This window comes from Aulostomus chinensis, chromosome 9, assembly GCF_037954235.1.
Source record: "Aulostomus chinensis isolate RoL2024-O1b breed Wild chromosome 9, RoL_Achi_v1.0, whole genome shotgun sequence".
NCBI classification, from domain to species: domain Eukaryota; kingdom Metazoa; phylum Chordata; class Actinopteri; order Syngnathiformes; family Aulostomidae; genus Aulostomus; species Aulostomus chinensis.
In genome coordinates, this window is record NC_141328.1 from 22,005,126 (window position 1) to 22,024,490 (window position 19,365).

Below are 19,365 nucleotides of genomic sequence, written 5' to 3' on the forward strand. Positions count from 1 at the left end.
GTCACAAGGAATCAAAGCAGGAAAATGTTAAGATCTAAAGGAACAGACACGCTGAGAGGTAATCCTGCGAGCAATCGACTATTAGAACACGCAAGCACACACACACAGACATGCAGTGAAAGTACCGTACATGAATGGTTCCTTTATACCAGAGCGAGACCTTATTTACCTCCACGAGAGTCTGTTTTTTTACTTACCGCTTGTGCTTTTAAATGTGTTTACGTGTGTGTAAGCGGCAGGTATTTTTATCTGTGGTGAACATTCGATTAAAGGCTGCTGGTCATGGGAGCTCTGATGAACCTCGATGTGATTAGAGCAAATGTGCGGCGTGTGATACAGCTAAGAACATTCCTGCATTGCACCGCAGTCACTTACGCACCCACACAGGCACACACACACACACGCACACACACACACACACACACACACACACACACAACACATGGCAATGCATCTGCGCTTGCATTCTCATAAACAAACACGCTTCCACATGAGCAAAAATGAGGCAATGGAGCTTCTGTTTTGAGTCGGTCCAGCGGTTTACTCTAAATTATGTTTTTTGGTTAACCATCTAGTCACAAACCACTCCAAATCAAAACTATTCAAAACCCTATCATCCTCTACTTTTTATTTTACCGCTGCAACATAGCCTCATATACACATTAACACACATAGGGATAGATACCGATACGTCCAAGCACCCAACAGTCTATGGTCTAAGCCCTCTCCATAGCTGCCCCCTCCCTCTGGAACTGGAGGCCTCAGCGATGGGTTACACCTCATCAGGCAGTGACTGGAGCACCTGTTAAGAACTGCTATACCGTGTGACAAATGTAATTTTTGTGCATATGTTTAAAGTTGTTGGTTTAACGATCAATTGAACTTCTGATGAGTGTCTTTGGTTAACATAAGAAGCATTATAGAAAAGTGTATTATTTTTACATTGAGATGTCGAAGACTTCCGACGAAATGATGCTGCAACCTGACTTGGGTTAATTTTTCATTTTGGTTTTGACTTTCACAACCCTGACAACGTCAAAGTTGAAATCACTGAACTTTTGCACAATGTTGAAAAGTTTAGTTGGATCCAACTCCTCTCTCACAAGTTCAGAGAAACAAATCCTCCCCAAAATTTCTTTTTGCATAATCACGCTAACAGATGGACAAACAAAAAAACATAACCTTCTTGGCAGAAGGTAAAAAAATGTGGGAAAAAAAACAGCACTCAGCCTACATTAGGCTGTAAGTAACCATAGCAACAGCGCTAAAGGGGTTAAATGAAAGATGGATATTGGCTGTGAGATGCCACAAATGAATAACACTCACAGAACAAATGTGCACTCTCTTGTGTAATGAGGTCTGTGTTACTACCATATGTTAGTGTCTGTTAATGCCAAGCTTCAAGATGGCGGCACCGTGCTCTGTTTGTAATAAAACTGTCACTGTCAAAGCTTCTGTCCTCTCTACAATAAAGTTGAACTAATTAAGGTTGCTTATTGATAAATAAACCACAACATTTAAAAGGACTTTAAAAAAAAAAAAAACTTTTTTCAGATTTCTGCGATTATTCTACCAGAAGTTGAGCTCAGCTGTGACAGTCACAGAGATGCTGGCAGCAAAGGTGCAGGGCAATGAAGGAAAGGGGTGAGACAGAAGAACTCAACTGAGAATCTACTGACCATGCAGAGAACGTCATCACAGCACCATGTCAGGGTGAAAGTGACGACATAACCTGCACAACACTAGTTGGATGTTACCTAATTTGGTTTGCAAGCAGACAGAGCTGGATTATTCCTTGGTGTGTGAAGAGTGACAAGCTTGATGCAGGAAATATCTAAGTGAATCTAGCACTTGCAACATATTTCACAGCGTCAAGGTAAAAAGGACTCACATGAAATGTAAGAATAGTTGTGTAAGACTAGCAGGAATGAGCGACACAAAGAATTCAAATGAAAAGAGGGAGCATGAAAGAATCTCGATTCTCTTTCAAGAGCTCCCTCTCATGGGAGTCGATAGTTTCCCGGTCTTTTACAGTGAGATCTCTTTTGTTCCTACATTGACACACACAAGCTTATCATTAATCTATGAAATTACTTTGTTACAGCCCACAGCGTTGTCCGTGTCCGTGTGTGTGTGTGTTTGTAAGCAAAACATATGTGTTGTTGCTATTTTGTCTTCGTCCATCTGATCGTCTACTCGCTGAGCCAGAGGGAACTTTAGCTGTCTGGTGCAGCGTTCCCAGGGGGTGGAATTTGCTGGCTGCGCCACCACAAGGGAGTGGTGGTAGCGGGGGCAAGGAAACCGGGTCACATTTCCTGTGGAAATGGGGTTATCATTTCACCAATTACAAGTGCAATTACAATGAGAGGCCAGCACAAGCCCAGGAGCAAATCCTATAAGATAGGCATTCAAGTGAAGATTTGTGGGCACACACACACACCGCCACATTGCTAATACACAAATCAAACTGTTTCATAGCGTATATCGTGCCAAATTTACACCAGATTATATTTTTTTGTAATTCAGGATGATCACTGTCAGACCAAATGTCTTGGTGCCTTACATTTCTTACTGGACATGGCCGAGTGACACATCAGGAGCCTTGAACAAAACCTGCAAAGCTTTGGGTTGTTCATGTTTTTGTTGCATGCAAAGATCAGGGAGGAGGGCACAAAGGCAGCCTGACAGGCCCATGTATCCATGATGAGGTGTACTGGATGCAGACTCACAGCAATCGCCCCCCTATCCTAAGCTAGCATGCAAGTGGATCCTGGTTCAGAGGAAGATACAGACATTAACTTACTCAAGTAATCCGTCAAACAAAAACAAACAAAAAAAAAAGATCATGTTTATGCTCACTTTAAAAATGTGTTTTGGGTTATCGTATGTGAACAACTGTTCAAAACAAAACAAAAAACAACTGTTAAATTCTTTCTTAAATCTGTGTTTTTTCAAGTTACTGTATCACTAAGTACTCTGAAACATTCAAACTGAGAACACCCGGACCTTCAACAGCCAGACCGCAGAACTGAAATCTGTCATAAAATGATGGACATATATTTTAATATGCAACAACTAAATGAACGTGATTGAGTAACTGTTGTAAACACAGCATTACAACTGCCAGATATACAGCCTCAGTTGTTATGAAACTCAAGATTGATTTTACACCCATCAATCTCTGTTGATTTGATTTGGCTTTTTGTTTCAGCACAGTAATTTCTCATAGGTCAGTTGCGTTATTGACAATAAGGAACAAGTTGACATGATATTATTAATTTAGGTTGATCGACCCATGTATATTTAATCCATAGATATCTAATCATAAAGTCCACGATAGAGAAGGTAAGCCCAAACTTCTTCTTTTTTTTACCATTAAATTAAACTAAATTTACATTTTGAAACCTGAATTTTCTAATCATTGCGTTTTACCGCTCCACATGACCTTCATGTATTTCAACATAAGCACACACATACATATACACATACATATACATATACATACCACTGCAAAATTATAGCCAAACACACAGTCACACAACGTCTGGACTGTGTCAGCGACAGACCAGGCCCACGTGGACGGCTTAAACTTTGACCTGAGCATGAATGATTATTCATCATCATCAGACTGCTCAGCTTGGGTCGCTGTGCTGCTAAAAAAGTCCCCTCATGGTTTAAACCACATTTATTTCTTCATCTTTGTTTAAGAGAAGGTTCAACCAGAAGAAGAAGGACACTCATTGTTTTCTCTGTCTTACATTTGCATAGTTTCATGCGGGAGCCGCCCAGTGCAAGCTGGTGTTGGTTATACTAAAAACTGCACACGTTCAAGATGAGGACTGCTTAATCGGCATTCATGCGCAATCCTGAAAGACAAAAGGGAAATGTCACAGCAGGTCATCGTTGCCTTCAACCTTAAATATTTGCTGTTTAGTGCGAGAACCTGCATGTCGTCACCCATCAGAGTGAAAAATATCATCAGTCGTTAAATTGTCTGTGGCTCCTGCTTCTTGGCTCGACCTCAAAGCAAAGCAGACAGACCTGCTCTGTGGATATTTGCTTTGCAGAAATAGCCAATATCTCTTCATCTTAAAAATGGGCAACCATCAAAAGGTAGCTGTCTCATGAGGTTTATGGCTGGTCGGGACGTTCATTCAATGGGACTTTAAATGGAAATCTCCCATCAACATTGAGGGTGAAATAGATGACGAATTTCTGCTTTAAAGTCAGATAATAAAAAAACGTTATCTGTCACTGCACATCCTCTCTACTCTCTGATAAGGCCTAGCTTGTTTTAAACAGGAAAAGGAAGTCCAACTTCCAACCTTTTGTGTCACTTGTCTGATCTTCCCATCACTGAGAAAACTGACAGAATCAAATTCTTGTGGTTTCTTCTTGTTTACGCAGCTCTGGGAACGTCAGCTCGGTGACCCCAAGGGTTAAAGTTCAGATGTTTAGTGTACTGAAATGACATTTCGTTTTATTTAGACTCAATCAGTCTACTTGCTTTTGTCAGTCTGCTGTAGAAATCAACAGGCATGTTTTTTTTTGGGGGGGGGGGGGGATGCTGAAGAATAAACAGCTGAAGTACATTCGAACAAAATGTTGATTCCTTGGCAGATGCAGACGCCTCACAAACAGATGACAGATCTGGACCTTGGCTCCGAGAGTACCGCTCATGTTTGTGTCTATTGTGTTATCGGCTGATGCAAAAATGCCACAAAAATAATCACTGAAAGTGGTTGTTAGCTGAAAGAGCTACACCTGCTTATTTTGGCACTTGCATGAATTTTTTTTCTGTGCTTGCTTTGTGCTTTAACTGCGGAACTCCTCTATTTACTGTAGCATCATTGGCTTTTCTCATCATTGGAGCAGGACTTGTAACAGCTTGGTCTTTCATTGCTCTGGCTATCAACACTACTCACACTCAGAACCTGCATCTCCAGTCCTCTCTATACAGCTAATGAGGTAAACGTAGAGTTGCTCTTACCCGTGTTGATCTCGTCTACTTCTGCGGTCCACCTGGCCAACAAGTCAAGTGTGCCTTTGTGGATTAAATTCCCTCATGGAGCTTAAGTGAAAGGAATGCGAAAGAAATAAGACGCCCATAAGGGTTACTAGAATAACTTCCAGCCAATATGACAGCAATGATTAATGGTTTGGCTCAGATTGTTTCCAAAAACGTTTGGCTTCTTTCCCTCATTTCATTTTTTGTAGCATTTATACTTACGCTTGCTGATACGCAATTTTTTAGGCACACCTAGATACAACTAATGCATGATAAGACTACAGACGAGCAGTGAATTAGGATTCATTTGGTTGTGTCTGTTTCATTGTTACTGAATCTCTTTGAGAAGGGTGTTTATTCATTTGAATGGTCATTTCGGAGGCAGCCGTAACTCGCTTTCCAGCAACTGTTGCAAAAATTGTCAATACCTCCTCCCCAGCACCGCCTGCTGGCCATCATCACACATACACTAGATGTGCTGTTGAGCGATACTGGTTATACTAAGAGATGTAACTCTAGTGTATATAAGTGGTATGGACAAAATATTTGAAACATCACAGTTTTCCTTGCGTGAGACAAACGTTATGAGACAATGCACAGTCCCGGTCACATCTGCATAATCTAATGACCTTAAAGACAGTCCATAAATTCACCCTCCTCAATAAGGTGTTCGTACAATCTGGAGCGAGCAGAATCCACAAAACGCCTATGACCCTCGCAATGCTGTGCACCACCCTGGAGCCTCATGAGCCAGACTTTGAAAAGATAAGATCGCTGGGAAGTATGTTCGGTCCTGAGCATAAACCATGTCCAAGCTCGCCAAGCAGAGATTCCTTGACTGGCTTTTTCCTGTGGATCTTAATGGAGTATTGGGGGGGGCACGCAGAATCTCCACCAAAGATCTCCTTTATGGAGGGCTCTCTTCAGGGTAAAGGCCACTAGGGTGCCCACAGCAATGCTACAAAGACATATGCAAATGTGATCTGAAAGCCACCAACATCACCACAAATACTTTGGGAAGCCTCGACAAAAGACAGACACGTGGGGGCTTGAAATCCAAAAGAGTCTGCAGGGCGACAACTGCTTCACTGGAATAAGAAAAGGGGCCACAGTGGCAGAGAAAGAAAGAAAGAGAGTCTGAAAGAGCAGCCACCATCTGCACCTGTGAAAAGGGTTGTTTACATAAGGGCAGGAAAATCTGAATTATGCTTTCAGTCCAATTAAAAGTGGACTTACCAGTAAGCACTTTGTCTTTTTGACTATCCGTCTTCATATTTTGTTCACTCTAAATCATATAAATGGGATGCCATCGATACCACAAGTGTGTCACATTTTCCAAAATGACCATTAACATGAATCTACACCCCTCTCTTACAGAGCCTATAAAACTAAACATTAGGATCCTTGTGTAGCATTGATTTATTGCACTATAGAGAAGATGACATCACGCTGGCTGGATGCTAGGTTATGGCGCCATCTTTACAGGCACATTTGATTTCCACTAACCGCTATCACATAGGCTGCCACTCTGAGAAAAAGACCTGTAAAATCCCATGAAAAATCGAGAAAGGAAAACATGGAGAAGAGAATAAAAGAAAAGGGATCCTAAAAGAGGAATTTTTCTAAAATGCAAACGTAAATAGAGAGAAATATCACTCACATATTACTTAATAATGGTATGTCAACCCAAAATAAACTAGAATTTAATTTCCTCTTCCAATATAATGACATGTGTGAGCTCTGCTCCTTTTTTGAAATACTCAGAAGAGGCATCTTCCCTGCTGGCTTAACACAGGAGAATGTAGCATGTTCTATTTAAAGACAGAAACATAGCAATGGGTGATTAGCAGCTTCATTGTTTTATAGGCCATTAGAAAACAACTTATCAGTAGGACAAGGAGGATAAAAGAGCAACTGCAAAGGTAAATACACATAAGTATAATCCACCGTTTCCTGTTATCCCCCCACCCACCACGGTTCCTATTTTCTATGAAAAACAAAAGTATAACAATGTCTGTTTTTGCCCCTGATGCCCGTGTGACACCGTGGCACTTCTTACCACAGGAGTGCTGTTAAAACCATGGTTTTTAGGTTTTAAGGTCAACAAAATAGTGCAGAGTGAATCTTTTCCTCATAAGTCCGCACCTATAAAAATGGCACATTTATCCCAACATGCACCGCTGCATGATGCAACTTCCCTTTCTCTATACTGCATTAGTTTTATCAACATACTGGGCAGACATGTTGACGTTCAGTAAGAAGCAGAGAAGCAGGACAGAGGTGAGCAACACATGTACTTTACTGACACAAATAAAGATTGGAGCAAATGACTACTCAAGGGAAATGCAAGAAATATGAAGCTCGTTGTTTTCTTGTTCTTTTGGGGGGGGTTTCATTACAGGCTTCAGACTAAAGATAGCCTCTGATATTAACACCAGACGTTTTTAGCATGTCCACTGTTGTCTGAGGTTGTTGTTGCCAAAGCAAGGGTGTAATTAGGCCCCTTTTACTTTTTCTGTCCACAGAATAAAGTAAACCCCCAAGTTATGCACCCATTTACAAGAGTTTTTCATGTCCTAGGTTTGGCCGACCCTAAAGCTTGGCAACATATAAAATGTCATCAGGTTCTCCAGATATTCTGGAAAAGCAATACACAGTTAAGGAGAAGGAAAGAGTTTATGTATGCATCATCCTAGAAGAGAGCTTCCACAGAAGATGGCTGGCTGACTTACGTAAGTATTGTTTGACCTCAACAGTGACAAGCGATGGTAGCGCCACCATTGGGGACAACTTCCATTAAAATGAATAATAGAGAATGGTCTTCTTCTGTGCTAGATAACCATCCCTGGGAAATCTGCATCTCAGCTACTGAGAAAGCACTGGCCTAGATAGAAACAGATCTGAAAGAATAAATGAATAATGAAACAACTCTTGATTCTTAATACGGCTCGAAAGGCTTTTGTGCTTTATTAGTACACAGGGGGAAGAGAAAGGTGAGGGTGGAGAGAGATGGAGAAGATCAGAAGAGGATTTTCTTAACTTACCACCTCCAAACTTATGCATAAATGGACAACTGATCACATAAAGCTGGGACTTAGTAGAGACTTCCTGTCGAAGATTTCACAAGATGGAGATGAGGGAGTTATTTAGAGCTAAAACTACTTTTAAATTGAATAATTCTTTCATTTCTTTCTTTCTTTTGAATCAGGCTTCGACGGATTCCACTGGTGGCAAACTCAGCAGACAGCTGCTGGTTAGTGAGTCCTTCTGCTAAATGAAAACAAGCCAGCTCATCTGGGTTTCACTACTGAAGCAGCTGTTTAGGATTCCTTATACCTCCTTCAGCATCAACCATCTCCTTTGCAACTTTATCCTTACAAGATACAATTATCAGTATTCAAGTGTGTAGCCTAAAGGCAACTTTTCTTTTGAGGAAAGAAATACAAACAAGCTCATGACCAAACAGGCATCTGGACACTGATCAGCTAATCTGCTGTGCATTTTAACCAAGCAATTTGAATGCTAATGACCTGGAATTGCAGGAAGGACTAATTTACATTTACATTACAATGTGGGCATTTGTCCAGAAAGCAACAGTCGGATTAGTTCGAAAGCTGGGATTACAACCATCCCAGGCAAACGGGAGTAGAGGTCATAGGTCAAAGTCAATGTCTTCAACAAACTCCTATATTCGATTTGCGATTGATTTGTCCACAGCGACCGTGAACGAAGCATGAATTAAACATAATTCACACCGACTTAATAAACCTTCCAAAACCACCTCCAAAGCATTCTGTGCAAATTTATTCTGCGCTCGTGACAATAAATCTTAATTTTCTCAGTTGTGTTGCAATACAACAGCATGTCTGCATGTTTTTGTGTCTAAGTAATATTATTGAGGAGCGTGTGTGTGTGTCTGTGTGTATGCGTGCGTGTATAGGACATGACCATGTATGTTAGCTCAGTTCTTTGTCCATATATGCAAAAATGGCATCTGTTGCAATGTTTTGTATGATTGTGTGTTTAGATTTACAGTATCTGCGCAGGAACAAGTCCCTTTTTTAGTGTGTGTGTGTGTGTGTGTGTGTGTGTGTGTGTGTGTGTTTGGGTATATGTGTGTGTATGTCAGTGTGTGGTACATTGATGGTATCTCTAACTGCCATCTATCATTAAGAAAATCACACAACTGTTCACTCAATAGCTGGGATAATAGACTCATTATTATTGTGTGTGTGTGTGTGTGTGTGTGTGTGTGTGTGTGTGTGTGTGTGTGTGTGTGTGTGTGCCCGACATGAAGTTTGAGTGAATAACTGGGATAATTTAGCCATTAAGAGGGAGATTAGGGGCGAGGAGGTAATCAGGCATAAATTTAGGTATTTAAAGCCGTTTTTCACAGACACACCAGGCTGTCTGGTCAGTCAGTCTGATTACACTTCACCAATCAGGACAAACCTCTCAGACAGTGAAAGGACCTCTCTCTGTCCAAATCACAGCTCTGAAATTGGAGTAGCAGGACTATCTGGGGGTACGTCATTCACCCTCAAGCAGCAGATCTCACTACCTCCTCCTATCAGTGCAAGGTTATTGTAGCTCAGATCTGTCAGAGAATTATATAAATTTGATGAATTGTTGCGTAACAATAAATAAGCTGCAAAGTGTGCTTAAGTCAGTCCAACCGGAGATCATTCGTCTTTAGTAGCATTGAAGGGATCTTGTGGGGAAACTGTCTGGACAAGATGGATTGTAGTTGTCCTGACCCTGCTCTCTCTGCAAACACATTGTGTCTTTTAACACACTTTACGTTTCTATTCGTACTGGAGGCGTAAACGCAGTATATCAGCTGCACCTTCTCTAGGCAAGCTGATGGAGAGTGTTTTACTGTGACATTAGCTTTTTCATATTACTATGTTTATTGCTCAATTCAATTGCAAAGCAACTTCCCGATCTTACATAATTTACACCAGCTGACAGGTGAGGAGTAATCAAAACAAAGGGAGCAGGGAAGAGAAAGAGAGAGAGAGATGGATGGAGAAAAAATTAGGATCCCTTTTCTTGAAGGGAGGTTGAGGTTTCTTGAAAAATAATGTAATATCGAATGTAATGTTATTTCAGCATTACTTTTAATCAGATTATTGCCATTAAGTCACAGAAGAATGCAGTTTGGAAGCAGCAGATGCAACTCCAGCCGGGAAAGTCTGCAGGCTGTGTGAACCCTCAGGGGATGATCCAGACACACTGTGCTGTCTGTCTTACAATCTACAACAGCAACAGCACCGTTACTTTCCCAATGGTTGATGAAGGAAAGAAGCTGCAATCTGACATGATGCTGGACTCCAGACTCTATAATCCAGTGTTTAAACCACTCAAGACTGGATGAATTGTATGAAAATCATTTCCCTGCAGTGACAATAACATTTTCCTAATTCAGAATAATTGATTTCTGGAGTTGGCTCACAATTTTGTGTTGTGAGAAGTTTAATAATCCTGTAAACTACTACTGGTTTTTTTGTTTTGTTTTTCCCGGGAGGAAGGGAGAGTGTAATCTCCACCTGTAATCTCACTGCCATCTTTTTTTTTTATAAAGGTATTTTTATTGACTTTGATTAGTGTGTGTGTGTGTGTGTGTGTGTGTGTGTGTGTGTGTGTGTGTTGGGTTTCTCTTTCATAGCTAAGCTTAGTAACCAATTTCCTCAATCATGCGGTATAATATTTCGGTTAATGTCAGACTCTCTTGTTTTTTCAATTAATTTTGAGCTATTAGTGACGGAGATGAAGATAAATCAAAATGTAAGCCGTCTCTGACCCGGCGGACAACCTCAGAGTCAAAGTGTTTAACTAAAGCTGAAATCCTTTTCTAATTACAATGACTTACGATGAAAAATCTACTTTGTCTGTCTGAGAAAAACCTCCGTGGTGATGAGAAGGGAAATGACCACAGAATGGCGCTCCCATAGAGATACACAACACACGCACACACACACACACACACACACACACACACACACACACACACACACACACAAAGGCATTATGTTGGGCACGAAGCCCATCCTTATCCCTACACACGTCACATCTTTTTTTCTTCTTTCTAAAGACGAGTGTGCAGGCCTCTGGAGATGGAAGACTTTTACACACAAACCTGTTGTTCAAAGGCTCGAGGACTCACATTAGCAGAATACACAACAAAGAGGAAGGCGGGCAGAGAGCCTGGAACTAAAGCAACTCTATTTAAATGCACACACGCATATTTTCATAAACTCCATGCACGCGCACACACACACCCACACACATACATACATTTTAACTGCTCTACACAGACTCACATTCAGATTTCATTAGAGCTAAATTCCCACCTGGGAGACTCCATCATCTCGCTCCTTCTCTCTGTACTTTCTGGGTCATGATTGGCCAACTGCAGCCCTCACACATCTACTTCACAGTCCCTCTGTGTTTTTGGCTTATGTAAGAACGTGTAATCACTTGGTTTCTTACTCTTTGGTATCTCATGTAAACATGATTCAAAGGAGATGAGTTCATCTTCTCGTAACTACTACTGGGGTCCTAAAGAATGCCCGCAATTTGAAGGTGAGCTGCATCAAAGTGATGGGTGGAGATGGAAAGGGGGGAAGAAAAAAAGAAACAACCTCTCCTGCTATTACAAGGTTAAACCAAACATCAACAACTATTAGCAGCGTGCTCAGCACACCCTTAACCATCAAATACAATCCAGCCATTCATCACCCTGCTGATGTCTGTGCGCCACATGTACGCAACACACCACACCGGCACAAGTCAAGGAAAAGACGCTCGCGAAGTAATGTGTGCTTCACTTTTCAAAAGTTTGATGGATAGGCATGAGTTTCACCATTCCCCTTCCCCTTTTAAGGAGATTCTGCTGTGATTCTGTCTGCAGTTTTTTTTTCTTTTTTCTTTTTCCAGCAACCTCTGCATGGATGTCACGGCACTGGGCACATGGGACTGGGGCCAAGAAATAATTAATTTTGTGGTGATCTGGATCTGGGATTTCTGCCATCGGATAATTATTTCTTTGTCAAGCATGCAGAAATGAACAGATACTGACACTTGATCCGACATCCTGAAGGTGTTGGTGCTGTCAAGAAGTCAGTTCATGCCAGCGAGAATGTCTTTGGGTGTGATGCAATGTTGCTAAAATGTTTCAGAAATAGACTCAAACGCTACGATTTCTGCAGAAAGTAAATTTGAAGGACTAGAACAGGCATCATCAGACTTTGCATCTTTATAACCTTGGTAGCAGATATTATCACTCCACAAAGATTTCTAAATGCTGAATGTATAATTGGAGGATCTGTTCGTGGCGTTACACTCTCTTAACTCAACATGCAGCTTCTTAACAGACAAAAGGAGAAGGAAGAGAGGGTGGAAGGAGTTTACACACAGCTTTTACACCCAAAACAGACAAAAATGATTCGGTTCAGGTGAAGAAAGACAGAAAAAAATGGATGGAGAGGAAGACAGGCAACAGGTGAAGTATCATTTATTCTCAATGTGTGGCACAGCTATGTGGGAATTCACAGAAAGAATAAACAAGTGAAAAATGAGGAGCTGTGTGCAAGTGTGTCACCTGCATGTGAGTGTGTGGAGAGGATACATCTCAAGTGTTAAAACACTGTAAAGAGAGATGAAATGTTGGCTCTTACCCGAGTGTGTGAACTGCAGCCTTGGTTGAGATGCTCTCCATGCGCCCGTTAATGTGGACCCGAGTTGGGCCAGCAAGATCACCGTCGTTGGCCAACACATCCTCCTCCTAACACACACAAACACACACTGAGACGGAGTTTGAGTGGTGCAACTAAAAGCTGTTTATCTCGGTGTTGTATTCAGTGCTGGATACAAATAAATACACACATTTAGTCCAAACTGGATCACCGGTAATTTGAATCCAATTAAGTCCAAGTCTCAAAGATGCTGAATCCAAACACTCCAAGTCCAAGTGTGTGAGGTTTGAGGAAGTCCAAATCCTGAAAATAATTCACCTTCTCTTTTTGGAGGGTAACAGCAGCACTCGCACACACTTTACTATGTGCGTGTTTGTGTGTTTATATTGTTTGAGTGTGTGTGGGCTTCAGAGATGGTGGGGAAAATGTATTCCAAGGAGAAAAAAAAACTAAGTCGTCTCTGTGCTGCCTCCTCGCAGCTTGACAGCTCTCTTCTGTTCTGTCTCTCGTCCCAGCTCCTGTCTGCATGTGCCTGCTCTCTCTCTCTCTCTCTCTCTCTCTCTCTGGGAGGCGGAGGGAGTGCAATCCCAAATCATTGTGGCCACCCTGCACACACACACACACACACACACACACACACACACACACACACACACACGAATGCAGGCATGCACGCTCATTCACTGCTCCAGAAAAATCCAGTTACATTAAAAATGAGAGACAGCTTTCAACTTTATTCTAATTTCTTTCTCCATTTCATTTCCCCTTCTCTCACTTCCTCCTTCACTCTCACACTTTTTCATCTTTCTATCGAGCAAGAATCTCTTTCTGTATTAAGGCATTTAATCAAAATCACATCAAACCCATCATTTAAGATTCTCATTGAATTATCTCACTCGCGTAGTTATTACTTTGAGCATTGTTTGTTCATAAACTACGTATTACATGGCAACATGGTCTTTCATATACTTTTTGTTTGCAAGAGAGAAGAGAGATTATGTTCTAGTTTTTGAATAAGCAAGTATATGAACTGTAACAAGTTGTTTCTTTTCAAGCGTTTTAATTTAGAACTCTGTGAAATGTGCAAAAACTCCCCAAAAAGTTAAAAAGTTTGAAAAAAACAAGATATTGACTTGAAATCATGTAACAACACCACCATCCAGCAGACTACGTAGGTGCATTGCTGCTGTCTCAACGAGTTGCACTGCTGGGAGCGACTGTCGAGCGTTGTTCTTTTCTGTTTCTGTTCTAAACTGGGTGTATTCCTGCAGGTAGATAAAGGGGCGGGGCCTATACTCCCATACATTATAAAAGTTAGAGTACACAGAGATCGGCCAGTTGCTCTGTCTTAAAGTTGACCATTGATATCAGAATCAGAAATCTCCCCAAAATGATAATAACCATGACGACGTGGACCACCTTTGTACTCCCCGCCCCCCCCCCCCCCCCCCACATACACACACACACACACACACACTTTACACACTTTCTCTTTTCGTATCTCCCCTCTCCCCTCTACCCAGGTTTCTTGTTAGTGGCTTGCTGATAGAAGCAAGACTTTTTGGGGATAGAGGACAGACAGGCTTGATCCTGGTTCTTCCTTGTCAGGCTGGAGAAAGAGAAAGATTGCGCTTCATTTAAGATCAATCCAAATATTTGTTGCTTTTTTAATTCATGATATATTCCTTTTCCTTTTCCTTTACAGAATCTTGTGCACTTTTCTTGGTGTTGGAGAAAGCTTTACAGAGATTTAACTCCAGGGATGTTTTCTGGAGCCAAGCTGTGAAATGCATAAAAGAGGAGGTAAGATCTTTAAATCAATTCTAAAACAAACCCTCTCCTGCTTTTTCTCTCTCTGCACCAAAGTTTTGGTATCTCGTTATCTTTTATTTCCTCCGCTAACCCAAATGCAATCATTAAAGCCTGCAGTGCCTTCTCTCTGGCTTGGTTATATTCTTTCGATCGCAGCTTGCTGGAGTAAAGCATCACAGGCTGAGTTTCTCACCAGCTTAAGTTCAATCACAGGCTAGTGGGGACAATTTATTCATTCTCCGAGATAAATAATGAATTTAGGTTGCGTGCAAATGAAGTATATTCTCCCTCTGAGGATTTCTGAATCGTTAAAGATTTATTCTCCACACTTGTTTGCAATGATATAATTGGTAGCGATTTCTTCAAGTATGACCCCGCAGTAATTTAGATTAGATGTCCAATAGCCTGGTGTTTACATAGTCTCTACAGCTTTTAAAAGGCTGAGGGTGAGAAGACTTTGTTAATGCGATCATTTCATTTAATGAGAAGTACATGGTGGTGAAAGGGACTGGGCAACTCTCCCCCTGTGAAGGAACCAGATGCTGCTCACACTTTAATAATTAACATTAAATGTTTCCGTTGTCTCATTTTCAAAGCAGCTCCATTATGCACTTAAAGCCACTTGGTTTTTTTGTTGGTTGTTTTTTTTTTTGGTTTTTTTTTTATAGTCGCATTAGCAGTGGTACTTGTTCTCATCCTTATCTCCCCCTCAGCATTAACTGTCAAACAAAACTGAGTTCATTTGAATTTTCCATTCATTAAGTGCCAGTAGGTGGCGCTCTTTTGTCTGCCACTGTTATCATCACTGCAAATGCTGTCAATGCTGGTCGGATTTTGTATGTGTTTACGAATACATGCAGGGAAAACTGGTGCAGTAGAACGCATCAAGCCTGTTCAACATTTTCCCCGGAAAGCCCTGTCAGATATCGTGTGCTTCAATTGCAAACTTGGGAATTTACGTTATTCTAAGGTATAGTACTATGAAGGCATACAAAAGATGAAGAAACTACAAATGCTAATGAGCAATTTTAGTGCAACACGGGTGTTTTATTCAAACAGCTGTGGATTTTAAAACATCGGCAAATCCGGGAGAGTCTACAGGTCAAATGTCAGTGTGGGATTTTACAATAACTACTCATGCAAAAGTTGAGCAGGAAACCACAAACACTCAGTCTTCCTTTAAACATGTGGGTAAATGAGTCATCCTGCGCTGCCTCCTCTAAAGAGCCAGTCTGTGGGATCTAGTGACATCTAGTGGAACAATATGAAATTGCAGCCTGTAGCCTGGGAACACTCACATGTGAAATCTAAAATTGGTGGTTCGAGAGCGTCTCACAACGGCAGCATCACCAACCACTTATCACAAATTAGACAAACTTTATAGATTGGTGCAGGGAGCTTGCCTTGTATGACTGCCATGGTTCATTAAAGCGAGAGGTCATGGAAAACAGGGGGGGGAGGGGGGTGAGTCTGGCGTGACAGCACATGGTTACTAGAAAGTAATCGACCAGCAGATATGAACCATATTTGTCTGGAGCTTAGGCCAGGGACGCCACAACTTAGTTTTGCTGTGATTTGTTTGCAATAAACAGATCCAAATAATGCCAAAGACACTTCATCATTCAAGAGAATATCAACATTTGTTCAAAGTTTTGTTCAAACAATATCTCCATGTTTTCAGGAGATGTGACAGCGGTGATTGTTAGCAAAAAGGGACGTAATGCAATACATGAAATTTATCTTAGCTCAATTTTTGGTCACTGCGTTAATTTCCCAATTTCTTGGAACTAGAAATAAATGTGAGATTGATGGACGGATGTATGATCGAGTGAATTGGTTGTGTGTGAGCTGTGTTTATAGTTAAGTTGAAAATTGTAACTGTATTGAATATAATGCTTTTTAGTTGGATCCTCATGAAAATAATAAAAGCTCAAGCTGGCTCCGATGCGGATCCTTAAATTAGATCATATTTGTGGTTTCTAGGGTCTGTCTGCAAGATGACGAGCAAACAGCTGTTAAAATGTGGGTTTTCGGAATGGAGTCTGGTGCAGCAATATCGTCTAAGCCTGCCAACTCTTTAGATTAAAAAAGGGCTCACTTTAAGTTAATGAATGCAATGGTTCATAATTTCAAGTGATGAATGAAAACAGAGTTGTGAATATAACATTTAATTTCTGCCAAAATATCCTTATGAGTCCTTCACGCTGTACTTGTAATCAACTGGTTACGATTCATGAAAATTGCAATGATGTATAAAACTTTTTGAACTTGACCCCATAAAAATATCACATACTTGAACCAGAGATGAAAATAATCACCCAAAAAAAAAAGGTCTACCTCAGACACAGGCTCTTTAGCAGGACGAGGCTGGACCCATGACGGACCAACGAAGGGGAACGTGTTGCAGAAGTTGTCATGCGAATAAAACGCCTGAACAAAATGATGAGAGAAATCAGATTTAGTCAGTCACAGTGCTGTCATCTTATTTTGAAAACTCCAAATTCCAATTCCCTAAAAGTTCTGATGATAAAACTGACTGACTGACCAAACTCTTGAGGCCAGGATACTTTTGTGGCTCTTGATCTGATCAGTCGACCTGTTAATTACAATGAATAACCTCCCGGCTGGCCTGAACAAAAAGTCTCTGATTCTTTTCACGGACAAGTTACGTCCATTAGTCAATTAGCGTGTGAGCTCTGGCTGCTGAGATCATTACTGCTCTCAGATGTGCCCGCCGCTATTCTGTGTGAGCCACATAGACACCAGCAGACTCATTAACTCATGCACATTCCCTGTGTTAATGAGTTGAGTGACATTGTTACAGTTAATGAGTGCTGAGTGTCACCTCTGTTTGTTCAGGTTTATGCTCCCTTGAGGGTCTAATGTAAGACCTGGGACATTTCTATAAATGTTTCAAATGTAGAAAGATAAATCAACTGCTTTGCAAACTTAAGGGAAAATTTGAAATGTATTGACGGCTGTTTGATCAAACTTGAAACCTCTGTAAAGGGAGGTTGAGGAAAAGTTCCATGTCTTTCATTTATTATAAACTCTTCATGAGTTTTTGTCGTCGGGTTCGTTTTAGGGGTTGTTGATTTTAAGCTCAATAGATAATTAGGCTCACCACAACTGCGTCACTTGAAATTTTTTAAAGAGAAAAACGTGAAGTTTCTATAGAATATTCCATTTACACTAGGGAAAAAAATCCTCATGTTTTTTCTTAATCAATGAGATGAGTTTTCATGAGAATTTTTTTTGCCTTGTTTTTCAGAATTGTGTTAATTTATTACGAATTTATTTGTTTTGTTTTTTTGGTGGGGGCTGTTTTTCTTAATCAATCAGAAAATTATCTTAATTCAGAAGAAAAAACTTCTGTGTGTAGTTTCTCATGAAACTAGTATCTCATTAATTCAGAAAAAAGAGGATTTTCCCCTCCCAGGATAAACTCTCATTATTTCAGAAAAAAAAGTCGTTATTCTATAATAAGGATATTATCTCGAATTATCTGTTCAATTATCCAATTATTTCGTCAATTCTGATAAACAGGACAAATTTACTTTCCCACTAAATTTAGAAAAAACAAGATTTTTTTTCCCCCTCACCTGATTGCGATTCATCGTTTACAGAGATTTTGATACTCCAAATTAACTCAGTTCATCAAATGCAGTTGGCAGAAATTGTGTTTCCTTTCGAACACCCAGCGAACAACAAGTTGCAGCTGCTTTTTTTCTGTTCTGTCATTTTGCTTGGAGGAAAAACAAAGAGATTTACAATTTTACAGAAAAAAAATATGGTTCATAATGGTGGCAGGTGGTTGTCAGTTAGCAAATGCAGGGGCGGTGTCATGTATATGTCTATGCTAGCATTCACGGAGACTGTGAAGGAGGTGTAGCTCACGAAAAATAGCCCATATTCTACTACAAAATCTTACCATCTGCTTTAAATGATCGGCGGTAGAGGACGAACTGTAATTCTGGCATCTAAAATCACTCAGGAGGAGCTGTGCTGCCATCTTACGTCTCTTGCCCGCGCTCACTTGTTTAAAATATCGCGTTAAACTTTAAAGTATCGCGAGACTCTGGAGGCACTCCGATTGCTCCAAGTGAACCCATTAAATTTGTTTTAAAGCTGTTTTCCACACTCACTGAAAAGTAAACAGGGACGTTTTCTGATTTTTTTCCCCCCGATGAACCCACAAGGACGTAAACGCTCCTGGATTGTAACGTCATATTTGTGCCACTAGAGGCCAGTGTGTTATTACTTACGTTCAATATCCTGTTTGCCCACAAAGGAAGGTACAAATACACAATATATTTAACGCAGACTGTTTAAAAACGCACACACACAGAGGCTAATACTCAGTTCGTCAATGCAAACATTGTGATTGCCTTAGATGTCTGGAGGAGACGCGAGCGTCATCATGTTTCCTGTTTATTGGAGTTGACCAGGCTTATAAAATTAATGTTTTAATCCCTTGATTCATTCATTCTAAATTCTAATGCATTTATTTCCTAACTGGCATTTGTTCCCTGTTTGCAGTGGATAGAAAAAAAAACATGAAAAGTACCTCATTTAGAGGTGTGATTTTTAGACTTTTATACAGTATTTTCTCATCCATTGATGATGAGTGTTTCACCTCATAGAGGGACAAGTGTAAAGAATTATGGACCTGCATGTGATTTATGGAACACATTGTAAAATAAAAATCGAGGAAAGATAATGTATTTCGGTTCCCAGGAAAAGGTTCAATTATGTATTTCGGTTCAATCCCAGGAAAAGGAATAATGGAAATGAACTCTTCAACAGATGTGATGGAGTTTATGAGGGAGGAGTGTTTTGGAGAGGGGG

The 19,365-nt window shown here is 40.6% G+C and overlaps 1 protein-coding gene across 5 annotated transcripts in view; it reads right to left on the minus strand.

The window, feature by feature from the left end:
* Nucleotides 1-18,546, minus strand: part of sema3h (sema domain, immunoglobulin domain (Ig), short basic domain, secreted, (semaphorin) 3H) — a 69,335-nt gene extending 50,789 nt beyond the window's left edge. For 2 of the 5 annotated variants that reach the window (XM_086214276.1, XM_086214275.1), the window contains exons 1-3: nt 18,449-18,546; nt 16,855-16,947; nt 12,688-12,794 (exon numbers count right to left, since the gene is read on the minus strand). In XM_086214276.1, the coding sequence (XP_086070402.1) occupies nt 12,688-12,794; nt 16,855-16,934 (187 nt within the window). In that variant the 5' untranslated portion in view covers nt 16,935-16,947; nt 18,449-18,546. Of the gene's footprint in view, nt 1-12,687; nt 12,815-12,895; nt 13,276-16,854; nt 16,948-18,448 lie in introns of those variants that run through there. The other 3 variants (XM_086214279.1, XM_086214277.1, XM_086214278.1) reach the window with 3 other exon arrangements.
* Between the last annotated feature and the right edge of the window lie 819 nt (nt 18,547-19,365).